This window comes from Neomonachus schauinslandi, chromosome 4 (genome assembly GCF_002201575.2).
Source record: "Neomonachus schauinslandi chromosome 4, ASM220157v2, whole genome shotgun sequence".
Classification (NCBI taxonomy): domain Eukaryota; kingdom Metazoa; phylum Chordata; class Mammalia; order Carnivora; family Phocidae; genus Neomonachus; species Neomonachus schauinslandi.
In genome coordinates this window covers 19,113,354-19,139,321 of record NC_058406.1, presented here as the reverse complement: position 1 = coordinate 19,139,321, position 25,968 = coordinate 19,113,354, and the positions used below count along the sequence as shown (strand labels likewise).

Below are 25,968 nucleotides of genomic sequence, written 5' to 3'. Positions count from 1 at the left end.
TAAAAAAGCAGATGAGGGGCACCTGGGTGGCTCAGTCGTTGAGCGTCTGGCTTCAGCTCAGGTCATGATCCCAGGGTCCTGGGATCGAGTCCCACATCGGGCTCCCTGCTCAGCGAGAAGCCTGCTTCTCCCTCTCCCACTCCCCCTGCTTGTATTCCCTCTCTCGCTGTGTCTCTCTCTGTCAAATAAATAAATAAAACCTTTAAAAAAAATAAAAATTAAAAATAAAAAAGCAAATGATCTCGTATAATATGGCATATATTTAGGAGGTGATACATAGAAGAAAGAAATTGATCTAGAATGGATGAGTGGAGGGTAGTTGCAATTTTAAATAGCATGGGCAGGCTAGGCTTCATTGAAATGGTGACATTTTAGCAAAGACTTGAAGGAGATGAGAGTTTTCCCTATGGGTATCAGGAAGTTGAGGGTTTCCAGAATGAGAAACCAGCCAATGCAAAAGTCTAAGGGACAGCAAATTACTTACCCACTGAGTTACCTGTCTGCACAGACGCTACCTCCTTGTGAGCATTAGGGAATCACCTGTCTCATCTCTGTCTCTTGTACTCCCTGAGGCCCATTTAGTCTTTTTACCCCCATGGTCTTTATTTCCGGGGCTCAAGCTCACCATCAGTAAATCCATTCCAGGTTCCACCTTGATTGACCCCCCCCCTTTTTTTTAAAGGAAATGAGGACAGAAGTTAAGTGGGTTGCTGAAGTCTCTTCAGCAGCCTGGCTGCTGTGTCCACCCACACCTTTAATCACTAGGTTCTCTTTCCTTCTGACAATGGAAGAATTACATGCTAGGATAGATTTGTGGTGTTTCAGGACCCAGACTCTGGAGCATGAATAGACCAACGGCTGTGTCCTTGGTCATGTTATTTAAACTCTCTGAACCCTCTCTAATCCCCTCATCTGTAAAGTGGAGGAAATAATACTTCCTAGGGCTATTTTCAGGAATTGGTGAGGTAATGAATGATTCACTGTGCTCTGTGAAGATTTGTTAATATTAATGAAATACAACCAGCTCCTAACCTAGACCACAAGCTGTTGAAGGCAAGGACTTGGCCTTACTTATCTCTGTCCCCAGCATTTAGCAAGGCCTGACACTTACCAGTTGTGTGAACCGAGCCTCAGTTTCTCCATCTATAAAATGGGAATAAAAATTATCTCATACAGGGGTGCCTGGGTGGCTCAGTCGGTTAAGCGTCTGCCTTCGGCTCAGGTCATGATCCCAGGGTCCTGGGATCGAGCCCCACATCGGGCTTCCTGCTCGGCGGAGAGCCTGCTTCTCCCTCTCCCTCTGCCTGCCTCTCTGCCTACCTGTACTCTCTATCTCTCTGTCAAATAAATAAAATATTTTTTAAAAATTATCTCATACAGTGGGTTGTGAGGCTTAAATAAGTTAATATATGTGAAGTGGGGTACCTGGGTGACTCGGTCAGCTAAGCCTCCGACTCTTGGTTTCTGTTCAGGTCATGATCTCACGGTTGTGAGATTGAGCCTCACCCTGGGCTCTATGCTCAGTGCGGAGTCTGCTTCAGATTCTCTCTTTCCCTCTCCCTCTGCCCCTCTCCTCTCTCTCTCTCTAATAAATAAATAAAATCTTAAAATATATATATATATATATATGTGAAGTAATTTGAACATGCCTGGCATGGAGTAAATGCTATGTCAGTATTAGCGATTAAATGTCATGCATGTCAAGTATATTACATAGTGTAGAGCGCTTTGAAATGTTAGTTTTGTTTTTGTTTTTTACATTTATCATTGTAGGCCCTCAATAACTGTTTGAGGAAAAAATAAAAGGAATGAATGTCATTTACTGGCTGTAATCTTGGGAGAGAAACCAGCCCTAACTTCCTTATGCCCTAATTTACTCATCTGCAAAATGGGAATGAGAATACTACTTGCATTCATTCAACAAACGTTCACCCAGCACTTACGTTCTCCCAGTGCTTATGTACCAGGGATAGAGAGGAAAGTCACAGGATCTGTGCTCATGGGTACGAAAGCAGCCTGCTAGGAGGTTACCGTGGCCTGACAGACACTTACCTCTCCTTCACAAAGCGGTAGGTGGACTTAACAGCACCAGTCCCGGAGATGTTGCTGCTGGCAAGGACCTCACTGGCCACCGAGGCAAATCTGTCTGGACCAATGCCTGTGGCTCTGAGGACGACATAGAATGGCTTGCCAAGAGGAGTTGGTCTGTTCTCAAGTACAGTTGAGAGCTGAGGGTCCGTGAAGATGCCCAGGACAACAACAACATCCCCAGTGCCCAGACCATGGATGGTTCCATATCTAGAGAGAGACGAGAGTGAGACTTTCACCATGAAACCACAGAGGGAGGGATACTCACTCACCTTTTGCCTGGCACCCAAGGTCACTGAGCACTGGTAGCTAACCTTCGTCCTGGACTTCCTGAAAAATGAGGGGCCACCTAGGACCCTTGAAGCCATCCAAGCCAACCTACCCCATGGCAATTTACATAAACAACCCATAATGCATTACTTCATGGAAGCATCTTTTCTCTTCCACTAATGCTTTGAGTTTCAACCTAAGGCGTACCTATGATTGGTGGCTGGGCATGGGGGGCCAACATCCTGAGAGTGATGACTCCTTTTGCCTGGATTAGATGTAGCAATGAGAACTCTGGAAGCTTCACAGGGCCCAGCCTGAGAGGCAGCTGATAGAAAAGAACTCATGGGAAGACCGCTGGATTAGACTGGATCTGGCTGACATTCACCACCACAGGGTATGTGCAGCTGAAGCTGAGCCTTGTACAGTCAGTACTGACGAAGCCAGGGTGAATCTGCAGGAGGGGCATCTCCAGAGAATGAAGGGTGTAGCTGTTGTTGGTCTAGAAAAAAGCAGGGAGCCAGCCATTACCCTCACATCTCCAGGAGAAACACCTTCTCCTGTCCTCGTTGGCTGCAAGTTGTTTATTTAAATAAAAGCAATGGCTGAAGTGAGGTGCCTGGGTGGCTCAGTCGGGTAAGCATCCAACTCTTGGTTTCAGCTCAGGTCATGATCTCAGGATCATGGGATGGAGCCCTGTGTCCCGCTCGGCGGGGAGCCTGCTTGAGATTCTCTCTCTCCCTCTCCCTCTGCCCCTCCCTGCACTCGCAGGCTCTCTCTTTCTCCCCCTCTCTGTAAAGAAAATAAATAAATAAATAAATAAATAAATACATCTTTTAAAAAAAACGTAATGGCTGAGCATGAGCTGTGCGTCAGGTACTGGGGCCTGATCACAACTCTCTGAGGAGAGTTCTGTTTATTAGTTCCCATTTTACAGAAGAGTAAACTGAGGCTTAGAAAGTTAAAAGACTTGCCCAAAGCAAGTAACAGCCAGAGTTCAACATTTCTCTGATTCCAGAGCCCATGTTCTTCACCTGTGTGCCAGTGGTTCTCAAATTTCAGTGTGCATTTTAGAATCCCATGGAAAATAATCACCAGAGTGCTTGTTAAAATTGCCAAGTCCTGACCCCTACCCCAAGATTTAGATATCTTTTTGGTATTTTATTGTTTCCAGAGGATTTTTTTTTTAGAGAATCACAATGAGGTGTTTTATTGATACAAATACTGCAGTTTATTACAAAGAACACTGATGGAGAGTTCTGGGGGCATAGTTCTGGGGACTTAGTTATTGTACACTGAAACTGCCAATTCTGTCCCATGACCTAAGCAAGACACCCCATGATTCTCTGGGTGGCAGAGCTAGAGATAATGGTAGACACTAGGAGGAAGTAAATCACCCCTTTAGGACAAAGTCTGGTTTTCAAAGTGATCTCAAGAGCCCTAGAGCCTCCCTTGAAGGGGCATGAAGCCCACCTACATGTTGGAGAGAAGCTGATTCAGCAGGGAATCCTTCCTCCTCCTCCATTCAATCAGAGCTGCCCTGTTTTTATACATTTGTTTTTATATTTAGGTTTTATGTAAGATCTCTTCCAAAGAAGGGAGGTGGCAGCATCAGTGAGCAGTTAGGAACACAAACCAGCTCTGTTAATAACTGTATAACTTGGGAAAAATCTGTCTACTTCTCTGAGACTTAGATTGTTCATCTGCAAAATGGGAATGTCACAGGATTTTTGTGAAGATTTAATGATAGTGCATAAAAAAGACTTCGATGGGGCACCTGGGTGGCTTGATTGGTTAAGCGTCTACCTTTGGCTCTTGGGGTCCTGGGATCCAGCCCCACATCAGGCTCCCTGCTTAGGGGGAAGAAGCCTGCTTCTCCCTCTCCCTTTGCCCCGCCCCCTGACTGGTGCTTGCTCTATCTCGCTCTCTCTCTCAAATAAATAAATAAAATCTTTTTTTTTTTAAGATTTTATTCATTTATTTGAGAGAGAGAACGAGATAGAGCATGAGAGTGGGGAGGGTCAGAGGGAGAAGCAGACTCCCCGCCGAGCAGGGAGCCCGATGTGGGACTCGATCCCGGGACTCCAGGATCATGACCTGAGCCGAAGGCAGTCGCTTAACCAACTGAGCCACCCAGGCGCCCTCAAATAAATAAATAAAATCTTAAAAAAAAAAAAGACTTTAGCTTTGCACAGTGGCAGTATCGTAGCCAATGAGGTTTATCCGAGGCGTGATTATTGTTAATTGGAAAAAAAAAAGACTTTGACCCACTTCCCCTGGCAAGAAATTAATAAATATTGGTTGTGATTGCAGTTGTTATTATTTTAAAGGGTTGTGTGGCTGTCAAGTTTGGAAACCAATATCCCAGTCCATCAAACATGGTATCATTTATAAGGGTGTTCCTAGTCTGATGGAGGACAACGTGGTCTTTTCCCCAAAAAAGACTTGACTCCATTCCAAAGAATTATTCCTCAGTCAAATAGATGTAAAATTATGACTGGTGCCCAATCACCCATTTCTCAGTCCTCTCCACACCCCACCCCTCCCCCACAGACTCCCCCATTCTTATCAGGCAGCCCCTCCCAGCTTGCTTACAGAGAGGCACAGTCCACAAGTACCCTCCGTCTTCTCCATCATGAACACCTGCACATGGCGCCCTCTATCTTGTTGACACTGGGACATCCTTAGAAGGTACCTTCCCTCAGGATCCAGTGGTGAGTCTTCAGGAAGCGGCTGCTCAGGACCACCTCAGTTGTCTGCGCAGGGCCACCTACACCAGGGACAGATCTGCAGGAGGACCAGAGCCAGTGCAAGGGCTCCTGGGATGATAATATAGAAAAGGGTACTTGTTCTAATCTGGGTAGAGGAGACGTTGTGGGGATATTAGCCCAACCCACCATGACTCCCTTAAACGAAGACTCCCCTCATAGGACGTGAGACCCTTACACCAAGATGGCCCTGGGGGGCCCCGATCCCTGGCTTCGGCTGACCCACTCACAATCTCTCCCAGGAACTGAACCTAAATTAAGAAGGTGGTATAAAGCTTGAGATTCTGAGACAGCCATTCTCTGTCATGCGTGCTGAGAGGTGGGGGAGCCAGTGTGTGGAGAGAGGAAGCAAGCAGGTGCAGGTACGGAATGGGAGAGAGAGACACAACTCCCTGGTTCCTGCCACTTTCCCAGTCCAAGTCCTAGTCCCTGGAGAACCTGGTTGGAGCCTATCCTTGGCCTCTAGGAGACACCTTTTTTTTTTTTAAGATTTTATTTATTTATTTGAGAGAGAGAGAGCACAAGGGGGAGCGGAAACGGACAAGCAGACTCCCCGCTGAGCAGGGAGCCTGACATGGGGCTCTATGTGGGCCTCCATGGGGGTGGGGCTCAATATGGGGCTCGATGTGCGGCTCTGACATGGGGCTTGATCCAAGGACCCTGACTTAACTGACTGAGCCACCCAGGCACCCCCGGGAGACACCTTATAATAAATCCTCCAGTCTTCCCTGGGCAGCCCAGTTGGGTTTCTGTTACTTGTCTGGCAAGGTTATTTTTAGAGATACTAATTTGTTTTCTTCTTTGATTTCCCTCTCATTCCAACAGGTAGCCTGGGCCTTGGAGTTTTTGAAGGGCCTAAACTGTTTGAAGTCAAGGGCTCTTTCTGTCTCTTAAAGGTCGAATCTGAAGAGACAATGCTGGGGTGCTAGGCTGTTGTAATCAATGGAGTGTGTGGCTCTTGATCTCAGGGTTGTGAGTTCAAACCCCACGTTGGTTGTAGAGATTACTTAAAAATAAAATCTTAAAAAAAAAAAATGAAGAGGGGTGCCTGGGTGGCTCAGTCATTAAGCGTCTGCCTTCAGCTCAGGTCATGATCCCAGGGTCCTGGGATGAAGCCCCGCATCGGGCTCCCTGCTCGGCGGGAAGCCTGCTTCTCCCTCTCCCACTCCCCCTGCTTGTGTTCCCTCTCTCTCTGTCTCTCTCTCTGTCAAAAAATAAAAAAATCTTTGAGAAAATATGATTTTTAAGGGAGTCACAGTGGATAGTGGAATAGTAAAAGATCTGAAAAGTCCTGCAGTCAAGAAACCATTTTGTTTAATCCAGTAGTTTCCCAATATATTTAACAATAGAACCCCACCCTTTTTTGTGTGTGTAACATCTGTTGAAATCCCAAAGCACTGGTGTCCCACAAAACACATTTTGGAAAATACTGGCCCCTAAGTTAAGCACTGCCTAGTTTTGAATGTAATGGAAGCTTCATTCAAAGGCTGGATTATCCAGTGATGAAAAGAAGTATTTTTTGAAGGAATTTGGTATTTTAAAAAGCAGAGTAGTCATTTTAGGAAAATCAGAATTTGATAAAATTTAAAGGTTTGGGAGTTAGAATTACTTTGACAATGGCAGACATATGGAGGACACCATCATCTTTTTGGTTCCAGGACCCAGCTTCTGCCCTGCCAGAGGGTGAGCCTGGAAGTTAGCTGCACCACTTGAGGGAGGCCCTGTGAATTCAGCCTCTCTGTAATATCTGCCACACTGGTCTTGTCCCAACAACGATCTGGCCCCTCCTGGCCTCTGCTGGGGCTATAGTTCCTTCCTTTGGGAAGATTCATTCTCTGGTCAGTTGGGGTCCCGGGCACTGGGGGGCTGATGAATTGTCCATTCTATCTCTGCTACAGAGTGAATTTTTATGCCCCCCCCATCCATATGTTAAATCCTAACACCAGATAACGATGGTATTAGGTGGTAAGGCCTTTGGAGGTAATCAGGTCATGAAGATGGAGCCCACATGGATGACATTAGTGCCCTTATAAAGGAGACCCCAGAGAGCTCCCTTGCCCCTTGTACTATGTGAGGACACAGAGAGAAGACAGTTGTCTATGAACCAGGAAGTGGGCTTCACCAGATACCTAATCTGCTGGTGACTTGACCTTGGACTTCCAGTGTCCAGAACTGTGAGAAATAAAATTCTCTTGTTTATAAGCCGCCCAGTCTGTGGTATTTTGTTCCAGCATCCTGAACTTACTGCCACAACCTCATGTGCTCAGCTACCTGTCCTCTTACTAGAAAAACCACCTCTACCCCAATGGACTCTCCAGATGCCAATGTCTGGGCAAACCTCACTGGCCCTCCCATAGCCATTGGACACACATTTGTCTGGGCCTTCCTAGGGTTACGATGTCCACTCTGGCCCCCGTCTCTTCTTCGCTGTACAGGCATGAGCTGCTCAGACTCACCCGAGTGGGTGTAGTAGCTGTCATTTCACATACAGACTCCCCCGTCAGCTGGGTACTTGTCCAAAGCACAGGCTCTGGCTCCGGGACTACTGCTCTAGGTGCGTTTAGGGGAAGCCTGACTGGAGCCAGTCATGTCAGAGGACATTGCTGTCCCCAAGGAGCTGGGGATGAGGGCTGTCAAATGAGCAGCTGCTCTCTCAGGTGACGGGGCTGATCCCACTGGCCAGGAAGGTGTCTGTGCGGCAGGGCTGTGATGCTCCTCATGAGGGCTATTGTTGGGGCTGGGGGTGCAGCTGTAGTCTCCTTGCTGAGTCCCAGACGCGGTCGTTCCAGGACAGTCGTCCCGAGAATGGTCAGGGTTAGTGAAGTGGCATGGACGACTGCAATGGTTGTCGTGGGTAGAGATTCTTTCACATCAGTGATCCTGTTCAGTGTCGTCGGGGAAATCATTGTGGCTGACCTCTCAGACACAGTGGCTGTCATGGACCTCACTGATATGATGTCATCACCCGGTATGTTTAATGCTGTTAGAACTGTGATCGTGGCTGATACCTGAGAGTCAGTGGACACTGATGATTCCAATCCATTGATTATGGAGCTCGATGCTAATGGGGCTGTGGTTGGAGCTCTCTGATTCTATTTTAGGGCTTAGCTGAAGTGGCCATGCTAGACAAGGCTGTGTTTTTGGATCTCTCCTCCTGAGTCTCAAGTATTGGGGTTTTCTGCTCGGTGGGGCAGCAGAGCTGTTGGCTTGTGGTGAAGCGAGAGGAGTAGCTGGTGTTGTACTCTTCTGGGACGCTGACATTGCTGACCTCCTGATTGTTGCTGAGGGGTTAAGTGGAACCACAGAGACGTTGTCTCTCCCATTGTTGGTTAGAGCCAAGGTTGTCAATGAGCACGCTGTAGGCCCCTTAGGCACAGAGACTTTTGTGGAGTCTGCTGTACTTGACTCAACCCCTTGGGTTGTAATAGTGCCTGTAAACAAACAAACAAACAAACAAACAAAAAGAAACCAATACACCTGTTCCCTCCACCAATCCAGAGTTCTTTTCAAATGTTCTCAGTTGACCAAGTTTGGAAGAGTCGATAAAAATCATATCAACATGGGGCGCCTGGGTGGCTCAGTCGTTAAGTGTCTGCCTTCGGCTCAGGTCATGATCCCGGGGTCCTGGGATCGAGCCCCGCATCGGGCTCCCTGCTCGGCAGGAAGCCTGCTTCTCCCTCTCCCACTCCCCCTGCTTGTGTTCCCTCTCTCACTGTGTCTCTCTCTGTCAAATAAATAAATAACATCTTTAAAAAAAAAAAAACATATCAACATCAACTACATTATTGCTGGCTCACATTCATTTATGTGCCAGCTCTGTGCTAACAGATCTTAACTGATGCATGATCTTCATTCATCTTAACTGATAAATTTCACTAGTGCTGGCAACTGTGTCTCCTTCTGCTCAATGACTCCTCTAGAGACAGAGCAAAAGATGGAAATCGTCAATTGCATTTGGTCTTTGGTATCGGGATGCCTTTTTTGATGCGAGTTTCCTACTACACTGAATATGGTTCTAATATTTTTAAAAAAGATTTTTAAATCTTTTCACCCAGGCGCCCTGAGTTCTAATATTTAACGATACACAATTTTTTTGGTATAATGTGATCCCTAATTGCAATCCAAGTGCTTCATTTAATGCAATAGCTGTCCAGGATACTTTTGACATCATTCAAACTTCACCTTGTCCAAGTAAGGTGCTGCTCCAAAGCATAAGCATTGCTGCATTGAATCCTCACAACCAACCTGAGGTAATGATTATTATTTCTATGTCAGATGAAGAAACTGAGGTTCAGACAGGCGAAGAGATTTGTGCAAGGTCACACAGCCAGGAAGTGGTGGTACTGCATTTGAAATGAGGTGCATTAGACCCAGGAGCCCAATATCTTCCCTGTTGCACTGCACCGCCTTGCAAAAATACAGCTTCATTTTCATTGTTGAGCCGACCACTCTCTCTAGAGAGAAAGGCCCAAATCAGCTATGCTGAACTGGGTCTCTTGGAAACCTTCCTCTTTCCCCTGGGCAGTGGGCAGAAATAGGTCCTTTACCCGATGCTCTTGTCATTGTATCCTTGGCACAATCGTCGAAGGACTAACTCCAAAAACTGGAGGTGACCCAGCCCAAGTGGCAGGCTCATCCTTCCCACAACCTAGCTCTGAAGAGGCACTGACCTTTGTCTTCAATTCTGCCCCCATCCAGCACCTGCCCCTTCCACACCCCACTTTATTCTAGCCCTGTGCAGAGCTAAGGGGTCACGACAGGGCAGGAGAGCTGGCCAGAATGCATGGAAAGAGTAGGAGGACCTAGGTTCTTGACCCGACTCTCTTACTGACTTGCTGTGTGATCTTGAGGAAGACCCAACCCTCTTAGTTCTTCCGTGTCCCCCTCAAAACAGTGGGGGGACTTGGGCTCAATATTGTAGAAGTCCTCTAAGCTCTAGTGAACTGTGGTTCTATTTGCAACAAAAATCCTGGCTGGGGCACCTGGGTGGCTCAGTCGTTAAGCGTCTGCCTTCGGCTCAGGTCATGATCCCAGGGTCCTGGGATCGAGTCCCACATCGGGCTCCCTGCTCAGCGGGAAGCCTGCTTCTCCCTCTCCCACTCCCCCTGCTTGTGTTCCTGTTCTCGCTGTCTCTCTCTGTCATATAAATAAATAAAATCTTAAAAAAAAAAATCCTGGCTGTAATGAACAGATGTCATGCCACAGTGGTCTCAAGTTTTTATTTGCAGGGAGAGATGTTTCCATTGGATCTGATTTTATGATTGTTGTTTTTTTCCCCCATGTGGTTAACCAGTTGTCCCTGCTGCCTTATGGTAAAGTCTATCCTTTCCTCACTGATTTGTCATGCTATTTGTCATTATGTATCCAGACCAATTTCCATGCTTTTTCATTTCTTTGGTTCGCTTGTCTATCACTGCAGCAACATCATATTATCTTAGTTTAATGTAAATCCCAGTATCTGGTAGAGTGAGTCTCCCATCTTGCTCTTCAAAATTATCTCAGCTGTTGTTGACTTTTGGTTCCTCCATATATTTTAGAATCTGCTTATCAACTTGTACAAAATCCCTGTTGGGATTTTGGGTGGAAGTGTGTTACAATTATAGATTTGGTAAGAATGGAGAACTTTATGATAATGAGGTTTCCCGTCCACAGCAGTTTTTTTTGAGAAGCAGTAGCGTGTAGACTGGCCTCTGAAGTCAGACCTGGGATAGAATTCCAGCTGTGATGAGGGACAAATCACTTCAAGTTCATGAGCCTCAGTTTCCTCAGCTATATAACAGGAATAATAATAGTACTCACTTCACTGATGGTCATGAGGGTTAAATGAGATAACACCTGTAAAGCACTTAGCATGGTGCTTAGCATATAGTAGGTGCTCAGTAAGTAGAACCTGTTACTGGTAATGATTATCCCCTCTGCTCCTCTCACCAAGATTGGTATCTGCTTCCTGGGTGCTTTGCCAAGGTTACTTCTCTCTGGCAAAATTATGGATTCATGGGAGTGATGAAACCTACAATTTCCTGCCACCTCCCAATATCTTCCCCCATACTGTCCTAGGAGCTCAGGATCCACAGCTGCGCTCCTACCTCAGGCTCAGTGAGGCATTGGAGGTGGTAGCTGTTCTTCATTGGAGTAGGGCAGGGGAGGGCAGCAGGGGTCCAACGCCCTGGACCCCCAGTTCTGGGCCATCTTGAGAGGGAACTACCCAAGCTATTGGCCTGGCACAGATGGGAAGGATAGACAGCAAGGGAGAGACAGCTGGGCTGACAGACAAGATGGCGGGAGTAGACAAAGATAGCATCCTGGAAGAGGACGGACGAGCAAAGCCAGAAGTCCCTTGGAGTTTATCCTGGCATGCTCCTGCCTCCAAACTCATTGGTGTCCCAACCCATTCAGATAATTTAGGGCTGGGGCGGGTGATGGCTGTACTCACATTATAAGATCTTCTTGGGGACACTACCTTCTGTCTCTTCTTTTGTCATCTTCTTCCCCTCTCTTCTGGTCTGTGAGAGCCCCCGGAGAAGGATAGATGAGAAGAGTATAAGGTGGGTGCTCACCGGGAAGACTGAGGGCTCCATCCGTAAGAAATAGCAGTAGCAGCAAAAGTCACCAGATGCCCATGGCCCTGCGGTTGATGGGCTTGGAGAGCACTGAGCTCAAACAGGGGGACAGACAGCAGCTCCAAGACAGTGAGGCACTTCTAGCACTAGTGCCACCTCTCATGTGCCTGCTGAGTACACTATCACCCCCGTCCCCAGTTGTCCAGACTCCTTCCCGGCTGGCCCCGGGCTTTACTGGGCTGGAACCCATGCAGACAAGAGGGGAATGGAGGGTGAAGTTTCCCATTAGCTGCAATGAGGGGGCCTCTAGGGACTCCCATTCCAACTGGTGAATATCCCCAAGGCCCCTGTCAGCCTTTGCTGACCAGCTGGGCAGAACTCTGGGCCTTCCAGCCTTCCCCGCAACCCAACATCAGGGAATCTGAGTCTCAACGACATGGATGATCTTACTGGTCTCCCAACGCTTGGGCTAAGAGCTGGCCACTTGATTTTAGAGCTGCAGATCAATCTCATCCTTTCCCCACTGCACAGATGGGGAAAATGAGGCCCAATGACTTACCTAAGGATGAGAAGCCAGTCCTCCAAGGCAGCTCTTCCTAATGCCTATGACTGCCGCAGCTTTCTCAGACTCTTGCATTCCTAGCTCAGGAACTTGCTGTGGCTCTCAATAGTCTTTAGTGTGAAGGTCCCAAGGAGACCTCAACAGGTCCCAAGTACCCCACCAGATCTCATTCACCTGACCCACAAACTCCTCCTGCGATCTTCCAGCAAGCTCCAGTGCTCCTCTCCTCTGGAAAGCCTGCCAGGAGCCACGCGTTGGCAGTCATTCTCCATTGCCCCAGGATAGAACTGCCTGTACCTGCGTGACTGGTCAGTGGTGACCTCATCAGACTAGGGCCCCCCAGAATGAGGACCAGTCTTCTCTATCTTCAGGCTGTCTCCTTCATCAGACTGGGGCTCCCAACCATGAGAACCAGATTCCCACCCCCTCCCCCACCAAAAAAAATTTAGAACACTAAGGGGAGATTACATCCCTACCATTAAGTCAGAAATTTTCAGGGTACATTCTCTCTCCCTTTAGACTGGAAAGCTCTAGAGGGCAGTCAGTAACTCTCCCATCAGACAAAGAGGCTTTTGAGGGGAAAGATCTGTCTTGCCCATCAGACCTGGGGCAAGATTGCCCCAAGTTTGGAGATCCACCAGTCAGACATATTGATCCCAACACAAAACTTTATTGTCAATACATAGATGTCTGGCCCCACTGGCCTCACCTTTCTCCTCCTGGTTCACTTGGGCCCCAGCTAGCTCTGGCCTAAAGCAGGGGGCCAGGAAAGTCCATCCTTAGGACAAATCCTGGCTGCCTTGGCCAGCAACCCCCTTCTGTGCTCATTCTTTGCTGTGGGGCTCCCTCTCTCATCCAGCATCCTTGTCCATCTGAATTCCTCTGGACCTGAGGCTCACAGACACGAGCCCTGGAGATGCCACCCCCTTCACAGCCCCAGGCATCTGCCTAGGTGTAAGGGAGAAGATGGGCTCAGGCCAGACTGTGCCAAGTCACGTAGAGATGTAGGAAGATGCAGGTGGGTGTGTGTGCTCAGGCCCCTTGGCTCCCATCCTGCCTCTCAGCGGCTGGTCTTGTGTTTAAGGAGTATGTTTGTGTTGGATTCCTGAACCTGCAAACCAAGGGGTTTGTCAATCCCCCACCTTCACATGGCAAACGCCCCCTCACTCCCCTCCACCACCTTCAGCAGCGAAACCACCAGGCTTGTCCGACTCTAGTTGCCTAGTGTCCTCTCCAAGCTTGGAAGCCCAGGCTGTGGACATTCACGAGGCTTCAGGTCGTTCTAACCCAGTCAGGTGGTGTGGGAAGCAGAGAAAGAAACTAAGTAATGAGGGTGTGTGCCTGTTTCTCCCTAGAAGCTTCCTCCCTGGGGAGGAGGCTGTTCTGATGCACTCTAGCAGGAACCCAGGGATCCTCTGCCCACAGTGTGCCTAGGTATCCGCCACCAGGCAGAAACTGAGCTGGCTCAAGCCACCCTAAGAAGGGGTAGGTTTGAGGGTGTCAGAGACTTAAGTGACTCAGTGGGAGGAGCCTGATGGGGGTGGGGGGCAGAGCCTCTCCGGGGAGGAAAGGGTGGAACTTAACGGATCAGAGGTGGCTGCTGCCTGCGCGGTGCCTGAGAGTCCAGGAAGGGGATCCGATCTTGGAATAGACAGAAAGTTTGACTAATGTGGCAGAGGCTGGGCTGGGCGGGGCGGGGCGTGGGGGGGGTGGCTAAGGGGCGGGGCGGGCGAGCACTTATTGGGTAGGAGAGGGAAGCTGCCTGCACCTTTTCCCTGTTGATGAGCGCTGTGATCAAGTCTTGCTGGCAAGTCATGTCGCGGATGTCCAGGGAGGACCCGCTCACCACTGACAGGCTCAGTGACAAGTGCTTGTGGATCAGCTCCTCCTCCTGCTCCTGGTTGAAGCGGATGGAGCGGACCTCCTCCACTATCCTGGGGGCGGAGGGGTGAGTACTTTCTGAGGGCTGAGGGAGCTTGTGGGGGGAGGCGGAAGACGGGGGGGGGCTGCCCTCCCATCTCTTCCCAGGCATCCACCCCGCTTCGCCCTCCCCCTTCACTCCTATGGAGATCCAGGCCAAGCTGCGCGCTCTTGTGAGATGGAAGGAACCAGGTCTGGATTCTAGCTCCTCTACCCGCAGACCCCCCTCCCTGGCAAGTCATTTAAACCTCTCTGGGCCCCAGGGTCCGCATTTTAAAATGGTGAGGGCGTGAAGCCAGAAGAATCTGAGGCTCCGCTCAGCCCAGACTCACAGGACTCGGGGTGCCCCCAGTACCCGCCCTACGTGTTGAGCTCATCTCGGATCTCCTTGTACTGCATCAAGTTCTCCTGTATTGCCTCCAGCACCAAACAAAAGTTGTCACAGGTGTTTTCTGAGAGGTTAGACAGGTGGCCTCCCGACAGTGGCTCCTGCGGGGCGCCGGACATCTCCAACCGGGCGACCACACAGTGCACCAGGGGCAGCTCGTTACCTCTATCCACGTCCTGCTTGCCTCTCTGCGAAGAGAGGAGACAGACAGCTCAGCCGGCACCCCTCCCCCAGCCCCTTCCTGCTTGGCTCGGGGGAGGATGAGTCTCTTAGGACACCAGGGTTCTAATGCCACCCATTCCAGCTCTAACCAATCTTAGCACCCCTACCCTGCTGTGGGAGCTCAACTTCAAATGCATAAGCCCCTCCTCTACCTCTTGGAAAATTCTCACCCCTTTTCAAAACTTAGCACCCAATTTCACTCCCGATAAATCGTACCGAGCAAACTTTTTTTTTTTTTCCTACCTAGCAAACCTCTAAAGCCCTACCTACTCTCAAGTCATAGCCCACAACCCTCAACATTTTGGGAAGTACTCCCCCTCCACCCCCACCAGCTTTTTGGAAGTCCTACCCTTGAATGAATAGCACTGTAGCTAACATTTAATGAATTCTACATGTGTGCCAACTACTGTTCATTTATCCATATAATTCTCATAATAGTCCTATGAAGGAAGTACTATTATTATTCCCATTTTACAGAAGAAGACATCGAGGCTTAGATTGGTCACCTGCCCTAAGGTCACCCAGCCACTCAGTTTTGAGTTGCCATAGAAACCAGACATCTAGGAAATCCACACCCCTCAGATGGCACTCAAGGTGGGGGATTCTGCCCCCAGGTCTCAGGCTTGACTTTCTTCAGGCCCTTGAGCGTGCAAGCGTGTACGCACGTACGTGCATACACACACATGCATGTGCTCAAGTCAGCACTCATGCGTTCACCCTCTCCTCCCTTCTGCCCTCCCCAGCCCACTCACCTCACTGAAGTTTATCTGATGCAGTTGCCCCTGCTCTCCTGCCTTCATCATCTGCTCCAGATTGGTGGTCACCACAACGACCAACAGGTTGATGCCAATGAAGGCACCAATGGTGATGAAGATGGCAAAGTAGATGGCGCCCCCAATCTCCATTGCGTACTCTCTTGTCTCCATCCTGGAGATGGCAGGCAGGAGCCCCATCACCTCCCTGGCCCTTTGAGTCTCAATTTCCCCATCTGTGAAATGGGGACATTATCTCAAGACCTACTAGGACTTCTGCTACCTCACTGCTGGTGAGCGGATCTAATGCCTGCTCTGACTATCAAAGTAGCTGCTCTTGGCTGAGCACCTGCTGTCTGGTCAGAGACAGAATGTGGGCCTCAAGCCACCCCCCTACGGTGGGGATTTGTACATTGGCATTATCAAGTTTAATCTATTGGCTATACTCTTGATTCATGTTTTTCTTATTATCAAAAGTAATTCAAGCTCATTATAGAAGGATCAGAAGGAGGGGCGCCTGGGTGGCTCAGTTGGTTAAGTGACTGCCTTCGGCTCAGGTCATGATCCTGGAGTCCCGGGATCGAGTCCCGCATCGGGCTCTCTGCTCGGCGGGGAGTCTGCTTCTCCTTCTGACCCTCCCCCCTCTCATGTGCTCTCTCTCTCTCTCTCTCTCAAATAAATAAATAAAATCTTTAAAAAAAAAAAAAGAAGGATCAGAAGGAAGAAGAAAGACATACAGGAAAAAAGCCCAGCCATTCTTAATACCTTATTATGAATCTCCCATAAAATATTTTCCTAAGTAATAAGGTCTTTCTCCCTTTCTCTCTCCTTCCATACACACACACACAAACACACACACACACACGTATATGTATGTGTGTATATATATATATATGCACTCTGGGCCAGGCTCTATGCTAAGAGATTTATACAGCTTTTCTCTATTGATCCTCACAGCAATTCAGACATAGTTAATTATTATAATTCCCAATTGGCAGGTGAAGAAGCTGAGGCTCGGAAGAGAGATGAAGTAACTTGTCCAAGGTTGCACAGCTAGTGTAGTGGAGCAAATACTCAAAAGCCCAGCATCCAGTCTATCTTTATTGCACACCCTGTGATTTTTCCACCACCTACATCATACTGGGAAATGCCCGCAGAAGCTCTTTGCCAACTGTGCTTCTGCACTCACAAGAGATAAAAAGAAATCAGTCAGGGGGACCCACTCCCTGGAGTGGACTGGAAACAAACAGGGTTTAGACGTAATGGAAAAGAAGTAAAGAACAGAACCTGCTGGCCATCTGTGGCCAAAAATGACCTTGGGCAGCGGGTCTATGAATGAATGAAATGAGACTCTAAGTTCCCAGGAGTCCAGGCAGCTTGGTGGGCTCAAATGTGGGCTGGGAGGCTGTCCCGAAACCACAGATCTGCTCTCTTGCTCGAGGCCTCCTTGCTACCCAGCTGTTTAGCGTGACAGGGGACATCTTCATGAACAGGTCTGCGGTAGGACTTTGAATGGGTGGAATTTCAAGGGGGACAAGGCTTCAAGCAGACCAAGACCAGTCCTAGGGGTCTCCTTTTCCCTGATTTGAAGCCCCAGGCAGCCCCCTCCTGGTGGGCCATCCTCCTCCCAAGCCCTGGAGCTCCACTCCCACTGCCTTGCCCCGCTGGGGGGGTGGGGTGGGGACAGACACCCCTCAGGCACTCACTGAAAGTCATTATAGATGTCCACCCAGCCATCTTGGGTGATGCAGATGAAGAGAGTATACAGGGCAACCTGCATGTTCTGGAAATGCATGGGCACAAATGCACCAAAGAGAGTGACCCCAAACACGGAAAACACCTGCCAGAGAAACCAAAGAAGATGCCCGAACTTTACCCAAGGACCTGGAGACAGGACATGCAGATGCCATGCAAATGAATGCTGCCAAGGGAATCCCAGGGACTCAGGCCCAGAGGTCTCTCCTCCTCTCCAGACAGCCCCCCCCATCCCCAATGACCTGGGGGCCCTGGTCAGGGAAAGGGAGCAGCTGGGAGTAGGGGAGGGCACTGACCAGCATGAAGAAAAGGATGAGGGTCATGATATTGGCCATGTCGGGCACCGACTGCAGGATGACACGGATGATCCGGGCCAGAGGCTCCACCGCCATGCAGACATGCACCAGACGAAGCGCCCTGCGGCACAGCCTCTCAGGGGCGCCCCTCAGCCCCTCCCAGACCCCTCCTCCCCACTGCCCCCTGACCTGCCCAGAGGGTAAGAGATGATCCCCACCCCCTCTCTTTCCCTAGTCCGGACATGTTCCCTTCTTTTCCCCAGAGTTCCCAGCTCACCTGAGGGTATAGGTGAGAGCGTTGACATTGAGTTCATTAATGAAGAACCCCAGGAGCAAGATAAAGATGATAAGGAAGTTGAGGATGTTCCAGCCGTCCTGGGGGTGGTGGGGGATGGGGGGGTGGGCCAGCCCCAATGGGGTGAATCAGGCCCAGCCCGTGGGGACATCCTGGGTCTGCCCTCTCACCAGCCCAAGGATGGGGGGGCTCAATGTTCCTCTCAGGGCAGCGCCAGTCATCTGCCATCCACTGCTGTTACTTCTCCTGCTGCCCCTCAAATATGCCACAAAACACCCAGGCTTACTCGCTATCTCATATGCGTGTCAACAGCCAAGTGCAGTCTGAGACACACAGTGGAGACTCTCACATACACACAGCTGATTCCTAAGCTGAGCACCCACCTTGGCTAGTGCATAAGATTCTCAGGCTTGCTTCAATTCTCTTGTGCTAATGAAACCCTGGGGCAGGCCCCCTGGGGCACCTGGCTGGCTCAGTAGACCATGGGACTCTTGATCTCAGGGTCATGAGTTCAAGCCCCACACTGGGCGTAGAGCTTACTTAAAAAAATAAGAATAAAAAAAATAAAAAATCATTGTTAAGAAAATGCTAACTGCCGTTGAAAAGAAATTGCAAGAAGGTATGAAGGAGGAAATGTTTTTTCTTATGGAACAGATTTCTGCCTGCTTCCTAGGGCTAGTTCTGATAAAGTGGTGCATTGAAACGTTCACAAAAAGCATGGTACCTACTCTCCTCTTGAGTGTGGAAACACATAAATATGTACCAGCCCATTCTATTTTCTCTTAATAAACATCCTTGCAAATGTTGTTTGCACAAAGCAGTCTTTAAGACATCCAGACTTCAGAAATGTCCTGGGTTCTACACTCTGTGTTCTGTGGAGTGAAACCTCTGACCCCTGGAAAGCTTATAATTCTAATTGGTTGTCCTGGTAATGGTATTATTTATTTATTTACTTAAAAGATTTTATTTATTTATTTATTTGATAGAGAGAGACAGCGAGAGGGGGAACACAAGCAGGGGGAGTGGGAGAGGGAGAAGCAGGCTTCCCGCCGAGCAGGGAGCCGGATGCGGGGCTCGATTCCAGGACCCTGAGATCGTGACCTGAGCCGAAGGCAGTCGCTTAACCAACTGAGCCACCCAGGCGCCCCTATTTATTTATTTATTTTTAAGATTTTATTCATTTACTTGAAAGAGAGGGAGAGAGCAGGAGCGGGGGGAGGGGCAGAGGGACAAGCAGACTCCCCACTGAGTGGAGAGCCCGATGTGGGGCTGATCCCAGGACCCTGAGACTATGACCTGAGCCAAAGTCACTTTCTTAACTGATTAAGCCACCCAGGCACCCCCTGGTAATGGTATTTAAATGATACTTCCAGGGTGCCTTACTGGCTCAGTTGGTTAAGTGTCTGCCTTCCACTCAGGTCATGATCCCAGGGTCCTGGGATAGAGCCCCATATTGGGCTCCCTGCTCAGCAGGGAGCCTACTTCTCCTTCTCCCTTTCCCCTCCCCCCCCCAACTCGTGCTCTCTCTTGCTCTGGTGTCTCTCTCAAATAAATAAATAAATAAATAAATAAATAAATAAAATCTTTTAAAAAATAAATAAATGATACTTCATTTTTATGAAAGTATAAATACTTGATAGTTTTTTAAAATATTTTATTTTTATTATTTTTAATTTTTTAAAAAGATTTATTTATTTAATTGAGAGAGAGAGTGCATGGGGGAAGGAGCAGAGGGAGACAATCGCCAAGCAAACTCCCTGCTGAGCACAGAGCTGACGTGGGGCTCGATCTCAGGACCCTGAGATCATGACCTGAGCCGAAACCAAGAGGATTTTGGCTCAATCAAATCAAAACACTCAATCGACTGAGCCACCCAGGTGCCCCTAAAGATTTTATTTTTAAGTAATCTCTATACCCAACATAGGGCTTAGAACTCACAACGCTGAGATCAAGAGTTGCATGCTCTACTGATTGAGGCCCCTGATAGGTTTTTTAAAGCCTCTTCTCAAACTTGCCCAAAGGCAAAAGAAATCCCTTGACTTCAGAAATCATTTGGCTGTAGCAGTCTTATGGAAACAAAGCTTGAGTCTTCGCCTCATTTAATGTAGCATTAAGACCTGTTCCCGGGGCACGTGGGTGGCTCAGTCGTTGAGCATCTGCCTTCGGCTCAGGTCATGGTCCCAGGGTCCTGGGATCAAGCCCCACATCGGGCTCCCTGCTCAGCGGGAAGCCTGCTTCTCCCTCTCCCACTCCCCCTGCTTGTGTTCCCTCTCTCGCTGTCTCTGTCAAATAAATAAACAAAATCTTATTAAAAAAAATAAATAAAGACCTGTTCCCACCCAGATAGCCTCTCTGACACTTTCCTGAACAGGGGTCAGCAAGCTATAGGCTGTGGGTCAAATCTGGCCAGCAGCCCCTTTTTTTTGTAAGACCCTCAAGCTAAGAATGGTTTTTATATTTTTAAATGGTTAGGGGGCAAAATCAAAAGAACAACATTTTGTGACATGTGACAATTATATGACGTTCAAATTTCGGTGTCTGTGAATAAAGCTTCCTGGGAGCACGGCTGTGCTGTTTGTCTGGACTGTCTACAGTGCTCTGTGCTCCACGGCAGAGGTGAGCGTTTGTAACAGACACTGTATGGCCCACGGGCCTTTACAGAAAGTTTGCTGACCTCTGCTCTTGAACCCTGTAAATTAAGGTGGAGACTCTCAAACCCATTTCTCAGGTAAGGAAATTAAGGTTTTCCCAAGATCACAGAACTGGGGAAGGCTAACCCAGGGACTGGAACCCAGGGAGGCTGCACTTCCAGGACAAATTATTTTCTGCTGCATCACAGACATCTCAGAAGTAGTCTCTCCACACCACACACACACACACACACACACACACACACACACACACACACACATTCTCAGCTTGTTGGGCCAGAAGCACAGGGGTGGGGTGCAGTCCCTAGGAGGAGTTGGGGCAATAGCAGGGAGGGCCCAGGATCTCACCTTCCAGAAAATCCAGAAGCCATTTAACCAGCCGAGGAGAACCTCACAGATAAGGATGGTCAGCACAATGTCATCTATGGTAGAGAACAACTCATAGTGTTTCTACATGGAAGACAGAGAAAAAGAGAGGGGCCGAGGGGTCAGTGGAGCAGAGCCCGGGTGGGGCCAGGGACAGGGGGTGTCTGTAGGGGAAGGAAGGCTCATATTCCTGCTGCTCTTCATCCTCAGCATCTTTGAAGCTCCCTTTAGAGCACATTTTCCATGTACACCTGCCATTCATGTTAGCATCACCATCGTTCTACAAAGTAGATTTTATTCCCATCTCAGAGAGGAGGGATCAGAGAGGTGCCCAAGGTCAGACAGGTAGCAATAAAAACTGTTGTCTGGCTATAAACCTTTGCTCCTAACCTCTAGAGCAGGGATATGTGAAAGAGAGGGCTTGGGGAGAGGCAGAACAGGCTCCAGGATTGGGAAGAAAGGGCCTGGCCCCTTAACTGGTGGACGCCAAGCCCCATCCTTCCTTCTCTGGTTGTCCCAACCACTCCTGCTGCTCCAGCTCCCAAATCCCCCAGGTAAGGCCTGGCCAAACTCCTGCGTATCCCCCACGATCATGGGTCCAGCTCCCTGGGTAGGCTGATGGATGGATGGAGGGATGGATGGATGGATGGATGACTTGATGACCTTGAATTCTTTTCAAAATCCAACTCACTTTCCCCTAATCGCTCATGAAGCTGTGACCCTACTATAGTTTGTGACCCCATTTACAGCTCCTGGAGCCCCCTATTCCACCCTGACAGTTACCAAGGTCTTGTAAGGACTCCTCCCTTCCTTCACTTCCATGGCCAACAGACTCAGTGCCTCAAGGCTCATTGCCACACACAGAGTCCTCCTGGTCCCCACACCTTGCCATCACCCGTATCCACTGGCCAATGAGAGGCTGAGCAGAGCTTCTTAAACCCCAATGGGAGGTTAAGGTTATGGGCTCCCTACTTGTTCCAAATTCCCAAAGGGCATCACAGGCCAGGGATGTCTGTCTACAACAAGGAAGAACTTTCTTTCCCATCGTCTGTCTCCTCAGCTTCATCCCACTGGCCCTGGGAGGCAACAGCTTTCCTCGCTATTTACTGCAAGAGTTCCTAAGTAGTCCTCCTGCCTTCTCCAAGTCATGAGCATCTATAGCTAAATCAGAGTTGCTTCCTCTACCCTCAAGCCTGCCATGGCTCCCAATGGCCTGCAGGGTCTGAATCAGGTCAAAACCTGTCTGGCATTCCCAGGCCTCTAGGATTTGACCTTCATGGCCACATATCCTCTACCAGGGCTTTTAGCATTTTTGACTGGGACCCACAGTAAGATTGATGTATTTTATATTTCACAGCAGAGTACTCTGTCTCCCTCCTGCCCCCGCCCTCCCTCTCTCTCTCTCACATGCACACATACAACTTCTATTTCATTCTTTTTCATTCTACTTCATTCTATCTCAGAGTGCTGATATCTGCAGTCTGAACCGATCTCACAATCTGTGAGGGGTGGCAGCTGCCCTGGAGTCCACTCATTCTGCCATCTTGGCTATTGGGTTTCTGCCTCCACCACACCGGAGGCCACTCTTGTCAAGGCCACAGGAACTAAACCCAAGGGATGCTCTGCAATCCTTCTCTGGCCTCCTCTCTTGCCTCTTCTGGCCCTACACCTCCTCCCTGACAGCACCCCAGCACATTCTCCCACACCCTCCCACTCCTCTGGCCACCCCTCCTCAGTCTCCTTTCTTGCCACCACCTCCATTCTCTGTGCTTCACTGGGAGGCTGTCCTCAGAGCTCTGTCCTGGTGTTCTTCCCTTCTCATTGGACACTCTCTCCCCAGGTGGCCTCATCTCCTCCTTTAGCTTCTGGCAACCATCCACCCAGATGCTGTCAACCCTCATGTTGCCATCTCTGCCCCCGACCTCCCGGCAGGGTTTCGGAGTTGACCTCTAACCTCTCCCTAGACATTTCTGTGTGGATATTGCCCCAGCACCTCCAACTACTACACTACTCAACCCAAACCGACCTCAGCGTCCTCCCCAAACCTGCTCACTGTCCTGTGTCCCCCACATCCCAACAAACAGCACTGTCCCCACACAGTTGCTCAAGCCAGAAATGTAACTCCTTGCTCTCCCTTTCGCTACATGTGTGAGAGGATGAGGTATGTTAAACAGGGTAGCACATATTAGTGTTCACTATTTGTTGTAAAGAAAAGCAATCAGGGGGCGCCTGGGTGGCTCAGTCGGTTAAGCATCTGACTCTTATTTCGGCTCAGGTCATGATCTCTGGGTCCTGGGATCAAGCCCCACATCAGGCTTCCTGCTCAGTGGAGAGTCTCTCTCCTTCTGCCCCCTCCCCCTGCTCGCTCTGTCTCTCTCTCAAATAAATAAATCTTAAAAAAGAAAGAAAGAAAGAGAAAGAAAGAAAGATGAAAGAAAGAAAAAGAAAGAAAGGAAGGAAGAGAAAGAAAGAAGAGAAAGAAAGAAAGAAAGAAAGAAAGAAAGAAAGAAAGAAAGAAAGAAAGAAAGAAAGAAAGAAAAGCAGTCAGGAAGGCCCATGGATTTGACTCCTAGAGAGCTTTAGATGCATGGGACCTCTTTTACCCATGGCCCTTGCCCAGGTCCAAGCCCCATCATCTTTCACTAAACATCACAACACAGTCTGCCTGGTCCATCTTTTCCCATTCCCAACACCCTCCCTTCTGTGGTCCACCCTGTGGGAGCGAGTGTAAGTTTTCTAAAACACATATCTGGTCGTGTTACTTCCATGCTTTAAACCATTCCCTGGCTTTCCAATGACATAGGATAGAGGCCATCCTCCTTAAGATAACTTAAAGACCCTCTACCAGCTAGCTGCTGACCACCTCTCTGAAATCATCAGCCACTGCACTGGACATTTTTAAAATACCAATTTCAAATAGCACAGTTCATGTATGAAGTACACTCCTTGTAGGAAATTAAAACATCAAGAATAAGAACAAAATCCTACTGGACTTCAGGATGGACATACAGAACTTGCTCACAAGCTATTTCTTCCACCCCCAAACACTCTTTCCCACCTCTCTCTGCCTGGCTGACTCCCACTTACTCTTTATTCCCACCTGAAGCATTCTTTTCCCCAGGAAGCCTTCCCTGACCGTACAGATTAGGTAGGTTTGATGCCCACTTTGAGCTCCCACGCACTCCGTGACCCTCAGGCATCCGTAAGGACATGCTTGTGTCTGCTGTGGTCATACCTAGGACCCTGGCACTGAGCGATCTTCTCATAGTGACTATTGATTAAAATGGGATACCCTCCCCCACCAGGCACCCATTTGTCTGCCTCCGCTCACATCATTTTTCTCCTGCCCTCTCTCTCTACAAATCCAATGCCTTCCTCAAATCTGGGCCCCCTCCACCATGAAGTCTTCCTTGATCTCTAGTTTCCTTGAAGGTGAGAGCTGACAGGCACCTGAAGAACATTCAATGCAATCGTCATGAGCAAATGAGGAGCCTGAGGCCCAGAGAGAAAAGTGCCTTGTCCAGGCGCCCGTTAGATCAGCGGGGGCAGAGGTCGGGCTGGAGTCCTACCTGGCCAAGGAAAGAGTTGGTGCGCAGAGCAATGGTGATGGCGTTGACCACCAGCAGCAAGGCCAGAAGCAGCTGGAAGGCCGGGTGTCGAAGCAGCTGCTTGACATACATGCGAGTGATGAACTCCTGGATGTCCCAGGCATCCTGGGAGAGGGCGGGGGACCTTCCCTCAGGCAGGTGTCACCGTGGGAGCCCTCTGCCTGGACGTCGGTTCTCAGTGAATGGGGGCCCCTAGGGGAGGGCCACTCTAGGGGGAGAAGTTGCCTGAGAGGGGTCTTGAAATGGGGGCATCGATGTAGGGGTCACTACCTAAATGGCCACTGAAAGGGGGTGACTGCTGGGGAACCTTTGCGAGAGTCATTGCAAGGGAGACCCTTAGGGGCTCTGCTGGCGAGCGACTGTCATTATATAGGGGTTCCCATGGGGAGCACTGCCAGGCGGGTACTAACATGCCATGAGAGGTCACCACAGGGGTCACTGCTGGGGAGGGTCCTCAGAGGGGACGTTCAGGAACTAGAAGGGGCAGAGTTATTATGGTGGCCCCTGGCCCACGGGAGCAGCTGCAGAAGGGTGACTGTGGGGTGGGGGGTCACTGCAGGCTGCCGCCCCAGCCCCCTCCTTACCTTGGTGCTCATGATGTCTCGGCGGTTGATGAGCACTTGCTCCTCCGACCAGGAGTAGGGCTCGTGAACAGCCCTCTGCGAGGGTGAGCAGGGGTCCCGTCAGTGCAGCCACAGGCCCCCGTGCCCCGCCCCTCCCTGGCATGCCCAGCTTGGGTGCACCGAGGCGGGGGCCACCTACCATGACATTCAAAGGTTTAATACTGGTGTTGGTCCACTGTTTTGATTACCTGGCATAGCTCTCAGTCTCCTCCCACCCGTTAAAGAAACTTCATTTCGAGTGGTCTTGCTCCCCCTCGTGGTGATATCATAGAGGACTCTGTGACCTCCAGCTGTCTGCATTCCACCAGGGAATTCTGATACCACTGACTCCCCTCGGTACCCCACGGAGGAAGCCAGGGACGCTCAGGGGCTGGGCTGGGGTTAGAGGTCAGAGGCCGATGGGAGCAGGTCAGGTCTCTTGTGCAGCCTGGATGGAGACACAGGGACATGTCCCTACTCTGGGTCCCGGAGCTGGAGGTGAGACTGGGAGGAGAGAAGAGAGGTGCTTGGCCCGGAGGCCCTCCTCCCAGCCAGCCTCAGCCTGTACCCCACCCCACCGGCTACACCGTCCACAACCCCAGTCCCCAGGGTTGCCCAGCCTGTCCTTCCATGCGAGGTGTGCTTCTCCATCTGGAGTGAAAGGCCGGTCTCTGTTTCTCTTTGTGCCCCCCTGGGGAGGGGGCAGGAGAGCACCCCCTGGTCTCCGAAGGGCTGGGAAGAGATGGGCATACTTGGAAGCGCTCACTAGCCATGGATCAGCAACCCAGCATCCCGACAGGCATAGACTTCAGCTATAGGGCCCGGGCCACTGGTCTGCACACTTGGTGGACAAGTTACCAAGACTATC

General features: G+C 49.7%; 1 protein-coding gene and 1 pseudogene across 1 annotated transcript; one reads left to right on the top strand and one right to left on the bottom strand.

The window, feature by feature from the left end:
* The first annotated feature begins 4,538 nt into the window (after positions 1-4,538).
* On the top strand, positions 4,539-4,663 carry LOC123324626 (annotated as a pseudogene).
* An 8,642-nt stretch (positions 4,664-13,305) lies between these two features.
* On the bottom strand, positions 13,306-25,873 carry CATSPER4 (cation channel sperm associated 4). The gene is made up of 12 exons (XM_021684403.1): positions 25,853-25,873; positions 25,261-25,296; positions 25,083-25,157; positions 24,460-24,603; positions 20,873-20,974; positions 17,856-17,953; positions 17,579-17,699; positions 17,234-17,367; positions 15,528-15,702; positions 14,530-14,741; positions 14,014-14,179; positions 13,306-13,356 (listed from the first exon to the last, which is right to left on the bottom strand). The coding sequence occupies exons 1-12, from the start codon at positions 25,871-25,873 to the stop codon at positions 13,306-13,308; spliced, it is 1,335 nt and encodes a 444-aa protein (XP_021540078.1).
* Positions 25,874-25,968: the final 95 nt, after the last annotated feature.

What these genes read in the sequence shown, in the direction of transcription:
- CATSPER4 (XM_021684403.1), bottom strand. Translation starts at nt 25,873, where the DNA reads ATGGCTAGTGAGCGCTTCCAA. An exon ending in GCTTCTGGATTTTCTGGAAG is followed by an intron (nt 17,954 to 20,872) that starts GTGAGATCCTGG and finishes CACCACCCCCAG; the next exon opens with GACGGCTGGAACATCCTCAA. An exon ending in ATCCGAGATGAGCTCAACAC is followed by an intron (nt 14,180 to 14,529) that starts GTAGGGCGGGTA and finishes CTCCGCCCCCAG; the next exon opens with GATAGTGGAGGAGGTCCGCT.